This window comes from Engraulis encrasicolus, chromosome 10 (assembly GCF_034702125.1).
Source record: "Engraulis encrasicolus isolate BLACKSEA-1 chromosome 10, IST_EnEncr_1.0, whole genome shotgun sequence".
NCBI lineage: Eukaryota > Metazoa > Chordata > Actinopteri > Clupeiformes > Engraulidae > Engraulis > Engraulis encrasicolus.
Window position 1 is genome coordinate 29,990,519 of NC_085866.1, and position 15,078 is coordinate 30,005,596.

General features: G+C 43.6%; 1 protein-coding gene across 5 annotated transcripts in view; it reads right to left on the reverse strand.

Annotated features, from left to right (window-relative positions):
- magi3a (membrane associated guanylate kinase, WW and PDZ domain containing 3a) overlaps window positions 1–15,078 on the reverse strand; it is an 82,920-nt gene that overhangs the window by 11,756 nt on the left and 56,086 nt on the right. For 4 of the 5 annotated variants that reach the window (XM_063208594.1, XM_063208591.1, XM_063208593.1 and 1 more), the window contains 7 exons: window positions 12,603–12,791; window positions 11,971–12,144; window positions 10,421–10,792; window positions 7,210–7,241; window positions 5,263–5,563; window positions 893–987; window positions 60–252 (listed from right to left, as the gene is read on the reverse strand). In XM_063208594.1, the coding sequence (XP_063064664.1) occupies window positions 60–252; window positions 893–987; window positions 5,263–5,563; window positions 7,210–7,241; window positions 10,421–10,792; window positions 11,971–12,144; window positions 12,603–12,791 (1,356 nt within the window). The remainder of the gene's footprint in view (window positions 1–59; window positions 253–892; window positions 988–5,262; window positions 5,564–7,209; window positions 7,242–10,420; window positions 10,793–11,970; window positions 12,145–12,602; window positions 12,792–15,078) is intronic. The other variant, XM_063208595.1, reaches the window with a different exon arrangement.

The window sequence follows — 15,078 nt, forward strand, 5'->3', positions numbered from 1 at the left end:
ATCTCCACCGTCTCTCAAATCACTCACAGTCCCTCATCTTCACTGCCAGTTTCACTCACCCAGGTAGGTCATCTTGCGGCGCACCGTGAGCATGACCTGACCGTTACGAGCCGCATTGGTCATGAGGTCCAGGACCTGCTTGTGCGAGCAGCCGGTGACAGGGGCGCCGTCGATACAGATGAGCTCGTCTCCAGCCCTCAGACGACCGTCTCTCTCTGCTGCGCCCAGCGGCACAATCGCCCCAATGTATACCTGAACACATGCACATGCACACAGTCAAAAGTACGCACACTTACACATGCACGCTCTGTAGACGGAAAGTAGCATTGAATGCTAAACCTGGTGTAAGGGTGGGCGATATGGCAAAAAATATCATCAGGCTTTTTTTTTCTCGATTTCATTTTTTTTTTTTTTTAAATCACCATCTTCCACAAGAACAAAATCAGTTTGACATCAACATTTAACATCAGGACCACAATGGAAATAAGCTACAAAGCGTAATTGTGTTATCCTTGTGTGTGTTTTTTTTTTTTATTTAAGTGCAGTATGTGGAGCAGTTGATATGGAACTTAATCATGTATTTAACTTTTAACTGAGAATGTCAAATAAAAACAAAAGAACAAAAAAGTTAGTTTAGGAGCGCTTGCTGGACTCTGAAAAAGTCTGGTCGAGGTGCTCTTTGGATAGGGAAAAAACTGAAGATGCAAAACTGCAGAAAATCCAAGGCACACTCCTTTTGAAAAAGTTAAAAAGCCTTTATTGTGATGGCTTAGTCATTCTAGACATTTAAAAGACCCCAACTCGTTTTGGCAGTGATGCCTTCTTCAGGGAGTCAAACGAGTCAACAATAACAAAAAAACAAATTAACAAACAAACAAACCAAAGTACTTACGGGCTGCTCTGGCCCCTCTCCGCCCAGCACACGGAAGCCAAATCCAGACTCCTGGTCCCGCTTGATGAACACATCCAGTTCCTTTGTGTTTGGAGCTGAGGCCAGAGAAGGGAAGCGTTAGATATATTATATGTATATATACCACGCAGACAGGAAGCTAAGTCTCTCTCTCTCTCTCTCTCTCTCTCTCTCTCTCTCTCTCTCTCTCTCTCTCTCTCTCTCTCTCTCTCTCTCTCTCTCTCTCTCTCTCTCTCTCTCTCTCAGACTCACACTCACACGTTTTAATCAGACAGACACATGTAGCAGTGTACTCTATGCAAATCATTGAACGCCCAAGAACTATACGTTTTAGCTAGTGAAATGTGCTGCCTCACAATGGTAAATACTGAAATATTAAGTGACTTGGCAGGCGACTTGGCAGTCACTGTGGCCAAATGTTTAGCATATTAATGCTGAGCCGATTAAAGGGCATATCTGCTGCTGTGGACCAGTCCGGACTATACAAACATTGCCTCCAGCAGATTTCAGTAATGTGATGCCTTTCATTGTGGATGATTTTCAGAAAGTGTACAGTACAGTGTGTACAGTACAGAGTAGAGATTAAATAGAATTTCATGATGGAAATGCTGGTTCCGCACAGCTTCGCGGGCTCCACTACGTCTGGGGAGAACGCGTGTTGGATTTATTTTCAGAAGGCATGGCTTCATTTTCCATTTGTTAGTCCCTGCCAAAAACAAATCCCGTCAAAACCATTCTCAGTATGTGGAGATGTGGAGTCTACAATATGCAGGTTGTCGCATGACGCCTCGATGTGAGCCGTCATTGTTATTGAAACAACAATCAAGTCTGTAAATTCCTGGCCAGACAACCTCCCAATCAGGGCTCTAAATTAACACCAGACAACGGGCCAAATGCTGCCTGGTGAAATTTCAGTTTTGCTGGTAGAAAAGACCAACTTACTAGCCACGTTGACCCATTAGTGACCCTTTGTGTGTTTGGCTAGTGAGATTAACATCTACTAGCCATTCTGGCTGGTGATGGAAAAAAGCTAACTTAGGGCACTGTTCCCAATCCTACAAGACCAGGGCTGCATTTCTGGAACGATGTTAGCTACTTTATTGGTTGCAATGCAATATCCCATTGGCAACTACCGAAGTCGCTAACTGCTAACAACTACGCTTTCTAGAAATGCACCCCAGATGTGTGTGTGCGTACTATAGCACGTACACAGAGCCCTTTCGGCGGAGCTGTGCAGAACTAGACGGGTCTGGCGAGAGCCAGGCTAACCTATGAGGTCTATGGTATGAATACTGAACGATGATGTCATTTCAGACCAAATGTAAAAAAAAAAGATGCCAAGGTGGTTATCAAAGACAGGCGTGTGGTATGACATGTTGTGATGAAGTCCAAAGGATAACTTAATTGATGAGAAAAACACAACACGTGTGTGTGTGTGTGTGTGTGTGTGTGTGTGTGTGTGTGTGTGTGTGTGTGTGTGTGTGTGTGTGTGTGTGTGTGTGTGTGCATGTCGGCGCTTACAGTATGTGTACATGTTTGTGTACAAGTCGGTGTAAATATGTGCATGCTTGTATTTATGGCAAACCAAAATGAGCATGTATCATGAATGATCAGGCATAACTGTCAAGTGAATGTCACACCTCTCTAGAGGAAAACGAATGCTTCTGCAGTTAATTGTGAAGGTGTTAATGTTGTGGTCACACCTTTCAAGAGATGACTGCCTTGGCAATATTGATGAACAGCTAAAGGGATACACACACCCCAGGTCAAATTGAATGTCTCCCCACTGTCCCACGACTTCAATAAGTGTGGGGAAGCGTTTTCCTGGCGACCCAGTCATCGTCCCAAAATATCAGCACTTACCATAGCTTTGTTTCACATTTTTTCCCCAATAACTTTCTGTGTATTGTACATTCAAATTGAGCGCAAATGACACAGAGTGCAAATCAACAAGGAAGGTTTAACTTGGTCCTTTCAATTTGGGAACAATTTCCTAAAGCGGAAAAACACAGCCAACGCACACACATTGTTGCCTTTTCCCAATCACGTTCTGTGGTGTGTGTGGGGTATCCCAACATGGGATGTCGACAATTAATTGATTAATCGTCTTTAATCAATTAGTGCGCTAATCAATTTGATGAAAGAATATAAAAATAAATTAATCTAAATTTCAGCATATTATCTCACTTTTAACACATTGAATACCGGCGTTGCTCACGGAATTATGTCGTAGAATACCAGCGTTCTAAGCCCTTTTTTACGTTTTTTTGTAGACTCACAGCTTATTATGTGATAGGGCCACTGAAATATGTTATGACTCGTTTGAAAGTGGAGACGCTGCCCTCTTAGTAGGTGAAAACTGTGTGTCTCTACGAGCTTTTATTGCCGAGTAAACCCACGCTAAACCGAAGTGGGTATCCATGGAATTCAGCTACAATCGGAGATATTGAGGTTTTTGTGAAGGGTGCGCTTCTTCAGAATGTGACGAGTTTGAAAGGGGATGAGTTGGTTTTAATCACAATTTGGTGCAAGGTTAGCTCTGACACACATCTTCCTGCACGCCAAGACACACCTCCTGCTCTAAACCACTACGAGACCGGCAATCAATGCCCTTCGAAATCCACGTTTTTCACACAGACTGAACACAAGCTCTTTGCACACATGCAGAAGGTCGGACATTTGCTAAAATAGTTCCCGATGACTCCCGAAATAATAGCCCAACATTGACAACAAATCCCAATGATATGATGCTTAGATGTAGCCCATCCGATCCATATGTAGCCATCTATGCTAGCTTCTGGCTTTTCACATACAGGAAGACAGTTCAACATAGGGGTGAATAATCAAATAAACTTATCTGGTTGGCGATCAAACTTCTAAATCGGAGCGCATTACTCCAATTACAATTCGGGTGCCATTTTGATCCAAGGAGCTGGTAAAGGTCTAGGTAGCAAGCCCAGAAAGTTCAAGATACTCCTGGCACGATATACAATGGTCTCTGTGTTTTACCTATTGCGTGAAGTCAGACACAATACACGCTACCGATCGTAGGCTACTAGGGAAACAACATAGCACGATTCACGAATACGGCAGCACACCTCCTGCTCTGTCACACTACGACACCAGCAATCGATGCCCTTTGAAATCCCCGTTTTTCACGTGGACTGATCACAAACTCTTTGCACACATGCAGAGGGTGAGACATTTGCTAAAATAGCTCCCGATGACTCCCGAAATAATAGCCCAACATTGACAACAAATCCAAATGATATGATGCTTAGATGTAGCCTAGCCCATCCGATCCGAATCATATGCGGTGGCAGATGGACACTCCCAACTGAGATCGCTCCCGGACGTGTAGTCCCAGGTGTTTCTATCACTCCCGGACGTGTAGTCCCACCCGGATCGATAGTCTGGCTAGTGGGAGCGAGCCGACAGGGGAGCGTCCTGCGTTGGGAGCGACAATCAGGGAATCATGATATGTAGCCATGCTAGCTTCTGGCTTCTCACATACAGGAAGACACAGAAACTTATCTTTTTGGCGATCAAACGACCAAATCGGAGCGCATTACTGCAATCACATATCGGGTGCCATTTGGATCCAAGGATCTGGTAAAGGTCTAGCAAGTCCAGAAAGTTCAAGATACTCCAGGCACTATACAATGGTGTTTACCTATTGCGTGAAGTCAGAGACAACACATGCTACAGTGACCGTACTAGGGAAATCAATGCAGGCAGCGCGATAGGCGACATGGGTTGGCATCCAGACATCTTGGTAAGTTAAATTAAAATATCCAAATCATAACACTTAAACATCATAACAATCAAACAACTTTGGACTGCAAATGTTGTCATTTATGTCCATCACAGAGCTACCAAAATCACATATATTGTCCATTGAAGGGTGTAGATTCAAAATATGATATTTAAATGCAAAAACGTATTTTTGCGTTTTGGTATACAACGCATGGGCGTGAAAAACGCATTATTACGTCGTCGGTACTCAATGTGTTAATTAAAAAAAACTCACTTTAATTTTTTAACAAAAATAATAGTGTATTATTGGGAAATATGGGGGGGTGGGGAGTGGGCTGCTCATCAATCAATCGTAGGTCAATCAACCATCACTTAATGAATTAATTGATCATTTGTATCCCTGGTCCCAACCCAATGACGTTCTGTGGTGTGCGTTGGCTTTTGTTGTTTCGGTGTGTGTGTGTGTGTGTGTGTGTGTGTGTGTGTGTGTGTGTGTGTGTGTGTGTGTGTGTGTGTGTGTGTGTGTGTGTGTGTGTGTGTGTGTGTGTGCGCGCGCGCATGCGTACGTGTGTGTGTGTGTAAATGCAGGTACTCACGCTTATTCTCCAGCATGGCCTTGGACTTGAGGTAGAGCTGGGAGGGGTCCAGCTTGGGGGAGGCAGAGCGAAGCATGTTAGGGGGGAAGGGGAGGGAGTAGGGGGGTACTGGAGCAGCAGGCGTGGGGCTGGGGCCAGGGATGAGGCCAGGGGCAGGGCCGGGGATGAGGCCGGGGATGAGGCCAGGGGCGGGGAGTTCCACTGGGGGCAAGGAGGAGGCCTCTGGAGGGGTAGTGCTCATGTCCTGCTGCTTCTCTAGCCTCTCCTGTCTCTCATGCTTGGAGTGTGTGGCCATGGCACTCTATGACAAGACACGCAACGCACACTGTGCTTAAAAATAATAATAAAAAACAACAACACACACGCAGGCAACCAGCAGTGCTTTTGCTTTGTCTCTCGGGCATATTACAGCACAGAGACAAATTATTTGCAGGTGAATGTGAACACATACACATGCATACCAGAATACATGAAAGTAACAATCCAAACATGGCCAAATGCACACACACACACACACACACACACACACACACACACACACACACACACACACACACACACACACACACACACACACACACACACACACACACACACACACACACACACACACACACACACACACACACAAATGCACACACAAACACAAACGTACCGTACGACGCACACATTTATATGGAATACACGAAAACAACTACCAAATACATGGGTTTGACACCTAAATATATCGCTACTGAAAATGGAGGCAAAGTGCTCCGACAATGTCAATAGAGAGCATTGTTTCACGGCTGGCATGCAGAGTCCAATTTAGGAAACCAGACAAAACCCAAAACACTGCATGAATGAACACGGTAACTCTAAACTCACTAAACTACGCCATTAATGTAATGAGATGTGTGCAAATCAGGTGTGCAAATCTTATTGCTCAGGAAGCTCAGTGGATGCAACTACACACATGAACATACACAAGGAAAAAACATACACATGCAAACACAAGCATATGGAAATAAACCAGAGCCATAGAATTCAGACTTGTGATAACCGGGATACAGGAAGTCGGTTGGTGACATGATTCACATCGATTCGAATAATTCAAGGCAGCGGCTTTATTTTTGCTAGAGACTAACAGAGAACCCCTCCGTAACAAGCAAAGATGACGTAAAAATGAATGCTTTAATGCACTTTCTGTGTACGACGCTCACTTCCTGGGACTATCTTGGAACTATGCCAATGGCGATCTGTGTGTCAAAGGCTCCATGAGCCGCCATTGTTGCGTAAAAATGGAACAGGGAGGTTAATGGGATTAGCCTAACTCTTACTTCCGTGACACTGGAAAAATGTACGAATACAGAGCCCCGTTCAACCTCCCCATTCTTTTAGCATAAGCGGTAAACCCATCTGCCTGCTAGCCATACCTTGTCTTTACTGCGTCTCTGGGCCTCTTTTTAAAGCGCAATGCATCATAATACACTTCTTTGGAAAGAACCTGCTTTCATTGGCTTCTATGGCTGCTCGTGTGTGTGTGTGTGTGTGTGTGTGTGTGTGTGTGTGTGTGTGTGTGTGTGTGTGTGTGTGTGTGTGTGTGTGTGTGTGTGTGTGTGTGTGTGTGTGTGTGTACGCATAAAAATAAAGTAAGCAACACTGCTAAGCATAACCGAGTCTCTAGGATTGCTGCCAGGTTGTAGGGTTCAGTAGTAGGTGACACTCACACATACAGCAGCCTACAGCAAGCATCAAACACGGTCTGTTACATAAGAGGTCATAAGTAATGCAGAATGCAGAATTGTACAAGGGCACACACTTGAACTATCTCTCTCTCTCACAACACCACAACATCACACACACACACACACACCATCACAGGAGCAGCAGCACCAGATGATTCAGCATACAATCCACACCACAGTCTCATTAAACACATTTTACTCATTTGCAATTCACACTCACCGGCTTTAGAGACTTTATAGGAGATGTGTGACCTGCAGGCAATAGAGGAGAGAGAGAGAGAGAAAAAAAAGAGAAGAGAGAGAGGTTACAAGGTGCTAGTCTCATACCACTGCCTACTGCAAACTGATTTAGGCCTCCCACTACACACTCAATTCCTACATATGACATTGTAAACCACACAAGGTGCTGAGGAGAATATTGAGCAAGTTTGAAGCATCAGGGACCATTTTAGATGGTTAAAAGCTAGCTAATGGGCTAATAATGTTGTTACTCAGGCTATTAAAAAGCTATTGCTATTTTTAAACCATATTTATAAGAGGCTCAAAATAGCTTTATACTTACTTGATTATATTAAAAAAATGGCTCCAGCATTCAAAACGAAGCTTTGTAGGAATACAAATGGTTTATTAAAAACACTGTCTTTGTACGCATTACCGTACCTTGTCTCTTGTAGTACCTTTCTAGTCTCTGTCATGATGAAAGTCTACGCAACGCAAGTCAAATGAGCTGTGGCCATCTTCCTGGCAGCCCTTTCATCGCTCTCCGCCAGCAACGCCTCTGTATATTGTGGCTTGAATAAGTAAGGATGACCATCAAATATAAATGGGACCTTTTCTTCTACATCTTTAATACACGATTTGTAGGCCTACAGTAAGACTTAACGTTCTACACAGTAAAGTGCCTCTTTTTTGAATGTCAGGGTTCTGGTTATACAACCAAGGAAGTGTGGGGTTTGGGATCTCGGTTTGGGAATAAATGTAAGCTTATGTGTTCAAGCTTCTCTCATGAAAAATTAAAGAAAGTGAAAAACGCGCTTGGTAGAGGGACTTTAACCTGGACCAAAATCCACATTATGTATTATACATGTATATTGCTGCATGGCAAAATACCACCAAAATGATTGTGTTGTAGCATATATTTTTCACCAGTTTTCGTTTAATCCATAATTAATGCTCAGTGGCATCCTCATGCCACTTGCTAATCATCGGCATGCAAAAATCAGCAAAGTATCTACCAACATGTGTGTGAAGTTAGTCGGGTCACCGGTCAATCAAGGCTTCTCGTCTCGACCAGAATGCACCTTCTAATATCCATGGGGAGCAACCGTTGCCTCATCCCACACCACAACACAGTTAAGACTGAGAAAACTTAAATGAACAGACGCCGCAGACGGCACTTAAAGGGACACTGTGCAGGAAATGGTCAAAATAGGTACTGCAACAATGCTGCTTATTGAAATTGGGCTGCCTATTGCCAAATTTGATCTTTAAATGAAAGTTTACTGAGTATTGAACACATATTTTCTGGTATGATCCAAGTACAGTCATTTTTGCAGCTAAAAATGGCTATTTTTGGAAATTCAAAATGGCGGACCATGGACAAGATCCCCCTTTTCGTGTATGAAAAGTGCAATTTTTCCAGTCATAATGAATACTTAGAATTTGATGCTGGTGGTAAGTATGCATGAAAAAGGTAACATTAGTGAATGGGCAGCATGAATTCTGGAAATAAACAACTACAAATCTCACACAGTGTCCCTTTAAAGGTGAATTTCACACATGGTGATGAAAAGCTAAAATTAGTGGGGTTTTTTAATCAGTTGCAGAATCTGTGCATAATCACCTTTAACAACGCTGACTATGCTATTAATTTCTTTCGACCTATTGGGACTTGATGGGTTAAGTATGGGTGTACGCGTTGATCATAACATTCTACAAAATAAATTAGAATGCATGGAACTGCATCACACTCAGGAAGTGCTCTTCAATGGTTCCCCTCAAGCTCAAGGAAGTCATATGAGATATTATTTTTTTGGATCTTATAGAACCAGTGCTTCATTTTCTGATGTTATGTAACATACTGTATATGTGCACTTGAAGCGACTTATCTGCTCATTTGTCACATTATTTTCTGAAGGCGACAAAACTTTTGTCTTGCGAACATCTGCCCTCCATGTGTGCATGAAATGATTAGGTCTTCAGAGTCTCCTCTGCTGCTTGTGCCCAGGGTAAATTGGCATTTAGCAATTGGATGGAACCAATTTTCTGTTTAAATTCGAACTGCCCCAACAGTTGCATGTTTTAAAAATAATGTAGTAGTATGCAGTATTTTAATCTGCCTTTGATTCGGGTTATGTATCTACTGCTACAGTCTCTTTAAATAATACCATCTGTAATATTTTTCTCCTTTCTCTTTCTCTTTTTCAAGAACATTTGAATGCCAATTGTGTATGATAATGTGTTATACAAATACTACAGTTATTGCTCTTGCTATCAGTATTCTAGGCATATCCAGACTGTTATTCTGTATGCGTTGGATGCTCACTGGGATGGAACATCATTTTGGTGAAGGTGAGTATCTAACAGGCCTGTCACATTCAGGAAAGCTCACAATAGCTACACACACACAGGCACGCACCTATCTCATGCTTGCCTCAGGAGCTATTTGTTTGCATGACTTAACTGGCGCCGAGCTCTTTGTCTGTGCATGTTCATACATCGTAATGGGTGTCAAGGGTTTGCTTTAACCATGTCTTTAGTGTGAATTTTTTGCCGCGCAGTCAGCAGAAAACTCATGCATTGTAACAAGATGACATATTGCCCATAATCTATACAACGCTTAAAGGACTTTTACACCGCATGGTTCCATGGTCCCATGGTCCCAAGAAATGGTGCAATTAAATGATTTTTCTGGGGTTTTCTTCAGTTTCACACCAGCACAGTTCTTATCTGAGCCATGGATGGGAGTGAGAGTGGGGGGTTAGGGTGGGCTGGGGATGCAGGAAGTGGCTGCGAAAACAATAGAGATGGAGATGTCATGCCATAGGCTACGTCTCAATATCTCTCTCATAAACTCTTGACAGCGCGTTGAATGCTGTCCCGCTTTAACCCTGACTGATGGCAGTATGTCCATATACAGTACATTATGGATGTAGACTTTTCGTAATGAATAATATTACACTACATTTTATTAGCTTTTTTCTAGAGGTGTAGTACTGACAGCTAGAAAGGGGTTGGGTGCAAATGAGAAATCAGTGACTGTAGTCTTCTTTAAATTTGTTATATAAAGAAGAGAGACATAAATACAGTGCATGGTGGTACTACCTTAATTAATTGGAATGATATGGGAATGTGTCTGCTACGTTGTCGTTATCGTGAGCGAGTGTGACGTTGAGACTCTTTGCCCATCTCTGATGCACTAACTGACTCACCTCCTCTCAGCACCAGCAGTGTGGTCGCACCCCCTATGGGCAGGTCCTTGAGCAGGTCCACCACCTGCGTGTGACTGAGCGTCTGCACGTTACGGCGGTTGATCTCTTTGATGACGTCACCCTTGAACAGACCGCGGCAACTCTGGGCGTCCAGGATCATCTTGACCTTCTGTCCGAGGGGGCTGTCGGCTATGGCGAACCCGAAGCCGCCGGGCCCCTTCTGTAGTGCCACCTCCACCAGCTGCGGCTGGAGCAGCGTGCCGTCGGGCTCCATGGGCGACACCAGGGCGTTGGCTGGCATCAGCTGGCCGTCCACACCGGGCACCAGGATGGGGATGCCCTCGGCAATGCCAACCCCTCCTACGCCTCCACCTAGTTGTTAGGGGTGGGCGATAAAATCCCACATCACAAAAATGTCATATCATGATGTTTTTTTTAACATAAATTCTCGATTTTGATTTTTTTTTTCATCACAGTCTTCCATCGAAACAAATACAAACTAAAACAAAAACGGGCATTTAAGGGCAACAAAAGCGTTTCTGAACAGATTTGAATGAATATAGTTGCAATTTTCCATGTGTGAACATTATGCCGTGTACAGACCAGCACTACCAAAGCGAATTCGCCAGGAGCAAAGCTTCTTGAGTGACCAGAGCGAATTTTGACAATTAAACTCAAGCTAATCGTTGGCGAATTCGCTATGATGCGGTTCGGCGAAAAACAATTGGAACGTGTATATCTCCGAATGTCCCAGGCTGTCAAGCCAGAGCCGTTATGTCATTAGCTGAATCAAACATGTCAATGCTGCATCTGGAGCTAATACAGAGAATTCAAGGCGAAACTTCTTCTGCTACCCACGGTACCAGGCAGCGCTGTTCGCTTTCGGTCTGGACACAGCATTATTGACAAAGTAAATTCTAAACACACTGACAACACTGATTAAGTATTGGAATGACGATCTTCTACCCAATTTCACAATTCACGATTCAATATAGCCATGTAGAGGGCTCTAAATTAACACCAGCCAAATAAATGTGGAAATTTCAGTTTGGCTTGTGGAAAAGACCAACTTACTAGCCAACTTTGACCCATTAGTGAGTGTGTTTGGCTAGTAAGATTTAATCTACGTACTAGCACTGACAGATTCACGATTCACAAGTTAATATTACATTACATTACACTTAGCTGACGTTTTTTTATCCAAAGTGACTTAAAATTATTTATAAACAGGTTATTGCTTACAGTCCATAGAGCAATGTGGGGTTAGGAGCCTTGCTCAAGGATACTTCAGCCATGGATGGGGATGTAGAACCTGCAACTTTCTGATCCTAAGTCCACCTCCCTACCCACTATGCCACGGCTGCCCCCAGTCTAATATCATCATATCGCACACCCCTACCTCCACCTCCAGCGCTGGCTGAGTTAGTGAGTGTGTGTTTGCCTAGTAAGATTTCATCTACGCACTAGCCATTTTGGCTGGTGGTGAAATATGTCAATTTAGGGCCCTGGACTCATATCTCCTGGTACTCGCACACCCCTGCTGTACCCACCTCCAGCGCTGGCTGAGTCATCCTGGCTGGAGCCCGAGTCTTCAGGCAGTGGGTAGCCGCGGCACAGCAGCAGGTCGGTCTGCTGACCCACGGGCACCGCCTGGAAGAGCTGCACCACCTCGGCATGAGTCTTACCCAGCACACTGTGGCCATCTACCTCCACTATCACATCACCTGAGGAGGAGAGGAGAGGAGAGGAGAGGAGAGGAGAGGAGAGGAGAGGAGAGGAGAGGAAAGGAGAGGAAAGGAGAGGAAAGGAGAGGAGAGGAGAGGAGAGGTGAAGAGAAGAGAAGAGAAGAGAAGAGAAGAGAAGAGAAGAGAAGAGAAGAGAAGAGAAGAGAAGAGAAGAGAAGAGAAGAGAAGAGAAGAGAAGAGAAGAGAAGAGAAGAGAAAAGAAGAGGAGAGAAAAGAAGAGGAGAGAGTGGGAGGTCTTCAGTACAGGTATGTTCATGTATCAGTTTATGTTAGTCTTCTCTCTCTCTCTCTCTCTGTGTGTGTGTGTGTGTGTGTGTGTGTGTGTGTGTGTGTGTGTGTGTGTGTGTGTGTGTGTGTGTGTGTGTGTGTGTGTGTGTGTGTGTGTGTGTGTGTGTGTGTGTGTGTGTGTGTGTGTATCTCCATGCCTTGCTGCTCACCGGGTGCTATGTCACTGTACTGTGCGGGGCCGTCATTCAGGACGTTCTTGATTTGGAGGAACTCGTCTGGTCGGTCTCCTCCTATGATGGTGAAGCCAAAGCCGCCGGCGCTCTTCCTCAGGGGTGCCTGGATCAGGGTCCCGCGTAGCGCCCCTGGGTCCCGCGTGAAGCCCCCACACGCACAATCTGCTAGATAAGGAGGGGAACACGCAGTGAGAAGCACTGACAGGGGCGTAGCAGCAAATTTTGGGCCCTATGTACAATCAGCTCCAAAGGACCCCCACCCATCAACCATATATCTTCATAGATAAGACTCTGTGTGGGCCCCCTATACATATAGGGCCCTGGTGACTCAGTCACACTTAACCCCCCTGATAATGGCATAGCCCCATAATGAAAGCCATTCCATCAGTGGAACACTGTAATAGTCATGAAACAGTTAACTACCATAGTACTACACTACTATGACATACACAGGGTCTTTAATAATGCAATATGACTTGATCATTGTCATTCTAGAAACAGCAAATTTATAATGGCTCTGCTTGTGAACATGGTGATAAATGATTAATAAATAATGAGACTCGGCTTGTGAGAGCTGTGAGAGCTTGTGAGTGCGGATTTTCTCCTCTTTACGTTTGTAGTGTTTTTTTCCTTTGCAAATTCCTTTCCCAATGTTATTTATTGTACTCTGGAAGTTGAGCGCGCACACTGCTACACTTGAAGACACGCGGTGAGAGGAATAGTGAGACAGAGAAGGCGGGGATAGGAATGGCGTTCACTCTTTCATTCATTCATGTCATGCTTAGCAACTAGACACATGTAGAGGTAGAACGACAGAGAACTGTAGAGTCAGGCACAGAGACAGACACGCAAACAAAACCAACACACATGTTGTGAATAATTTCACATTATCGCCAAGGTTGAAATGTCACCATATGTCACCGGCTGAGGCAACACAAGTGGCTAAAAATAATTTAGAAAAAAAAAAAACTTTCACCAATTTTGACAAAACAAAACAGAAAGATGTCCAACTATTACTGTACGACCTGCAGTCCTAAATTAATCACAGAGAAGTAAAATAGCACCGCATTTCGGGGAAGCATCCTCTGTCTCAACTATGACAAAATTTTGAAAAGTTAAATTCTAATTGCAGAGGTTTAAAATTGCCATAAACAGAATTTGTTCAGTATCCAACTATTACTTTACACATTCAGCTAACAGCCAACTGCGGGGAAGTACTGCTCATTCTCTGATATGCAATAAATTAAACCGTTCGTATGATGAGAACCCATTGTCTTGTAACAAAACAAGGACAGAATTCGGAGAGGCTACCCAGGTTCCAAACTCCAGGGTCACCAAATACAGGTCATTTACAATTCCAAATCGAAAAATGCCCGGAGTTCCAAACTCAATTGAAAACAGACAATTTGTAGTTCCAAACTAAAAATGTCTGGAGTTCCAAACTCTATAGAAAACAGACCATTAATAATTCCAAATTAAAAATGTCCGGAGTTCCAAACTCAATAAGATACAGACTATTAATAATATTAAATTAAAAATGTCCGGAGTTCCAAACTCTACACTGCAGTTTTTTCTGTACTAGAGCTCAAAAAACAAAACAAAAACAAAAAAGCATACTACCTCATTCCTGTGCGGGCGTCAGTCACGTGGGTCAGTACTCAGTCAGTCGTCGCTGAATATGAAGGCGTAGTGAGGCGAAGCCACCTATTTCTGGGTCCCGGGTAAAAAACTTGGTGTCCGACGCGTCCCTACGTCTTCATATATCAGGGAGGACAATATTTTGAGTTCGGCTATCGAAGGACCAAAACATGTGAATAATTTCACATTATCACTTTAACAATTTCACTGTATTACCTTATCAAATTGACCTGAAAGAACACACAGGAAACAGAGGTAGCATTTAAAATCTGCGAGCAGATTTTATTGTTTAACGGCCGGAGGAGTTACTGCGTGGGGAGACACCCAGCAAGTCCTAAAGTGTATACAGAAACAAACTTATTTAAAACAGTCCCAGTCCCCCCAGTCCATGACGTCATCTTTCCTATCATGAATATGTAAAACTATAGAATAGTGACATTTATGGTCTCGTCTCCCCCTGGCTCCGTGGGCACTTAGTGGCGTCTGGCCTGTGATGAATAGTCTTTACCAGCCTAAACATCCAAGGTCAGAGTTCAACAGACTAGTACCCCAAACAGGACGACCAAGGCAGAGATGTTTTCCTTGTGGACCAGAGATGTCACATAACTCAGAGCAAAGGAGAGGGAGAGAGCGAGACAGACAGAGAAAGAGAAAGAGAGTGTAACAAAGAATAACAGAGTATATTTTCAATAATACATGTAGAGAATTTCTTAACACATGTACAAACAATCAGAAATAGATTCTAGAATCTACATTATAAAACGGCTTTACCATGATTGTTCATCACACTTTTTAATGCCAATTGAAACTTCTT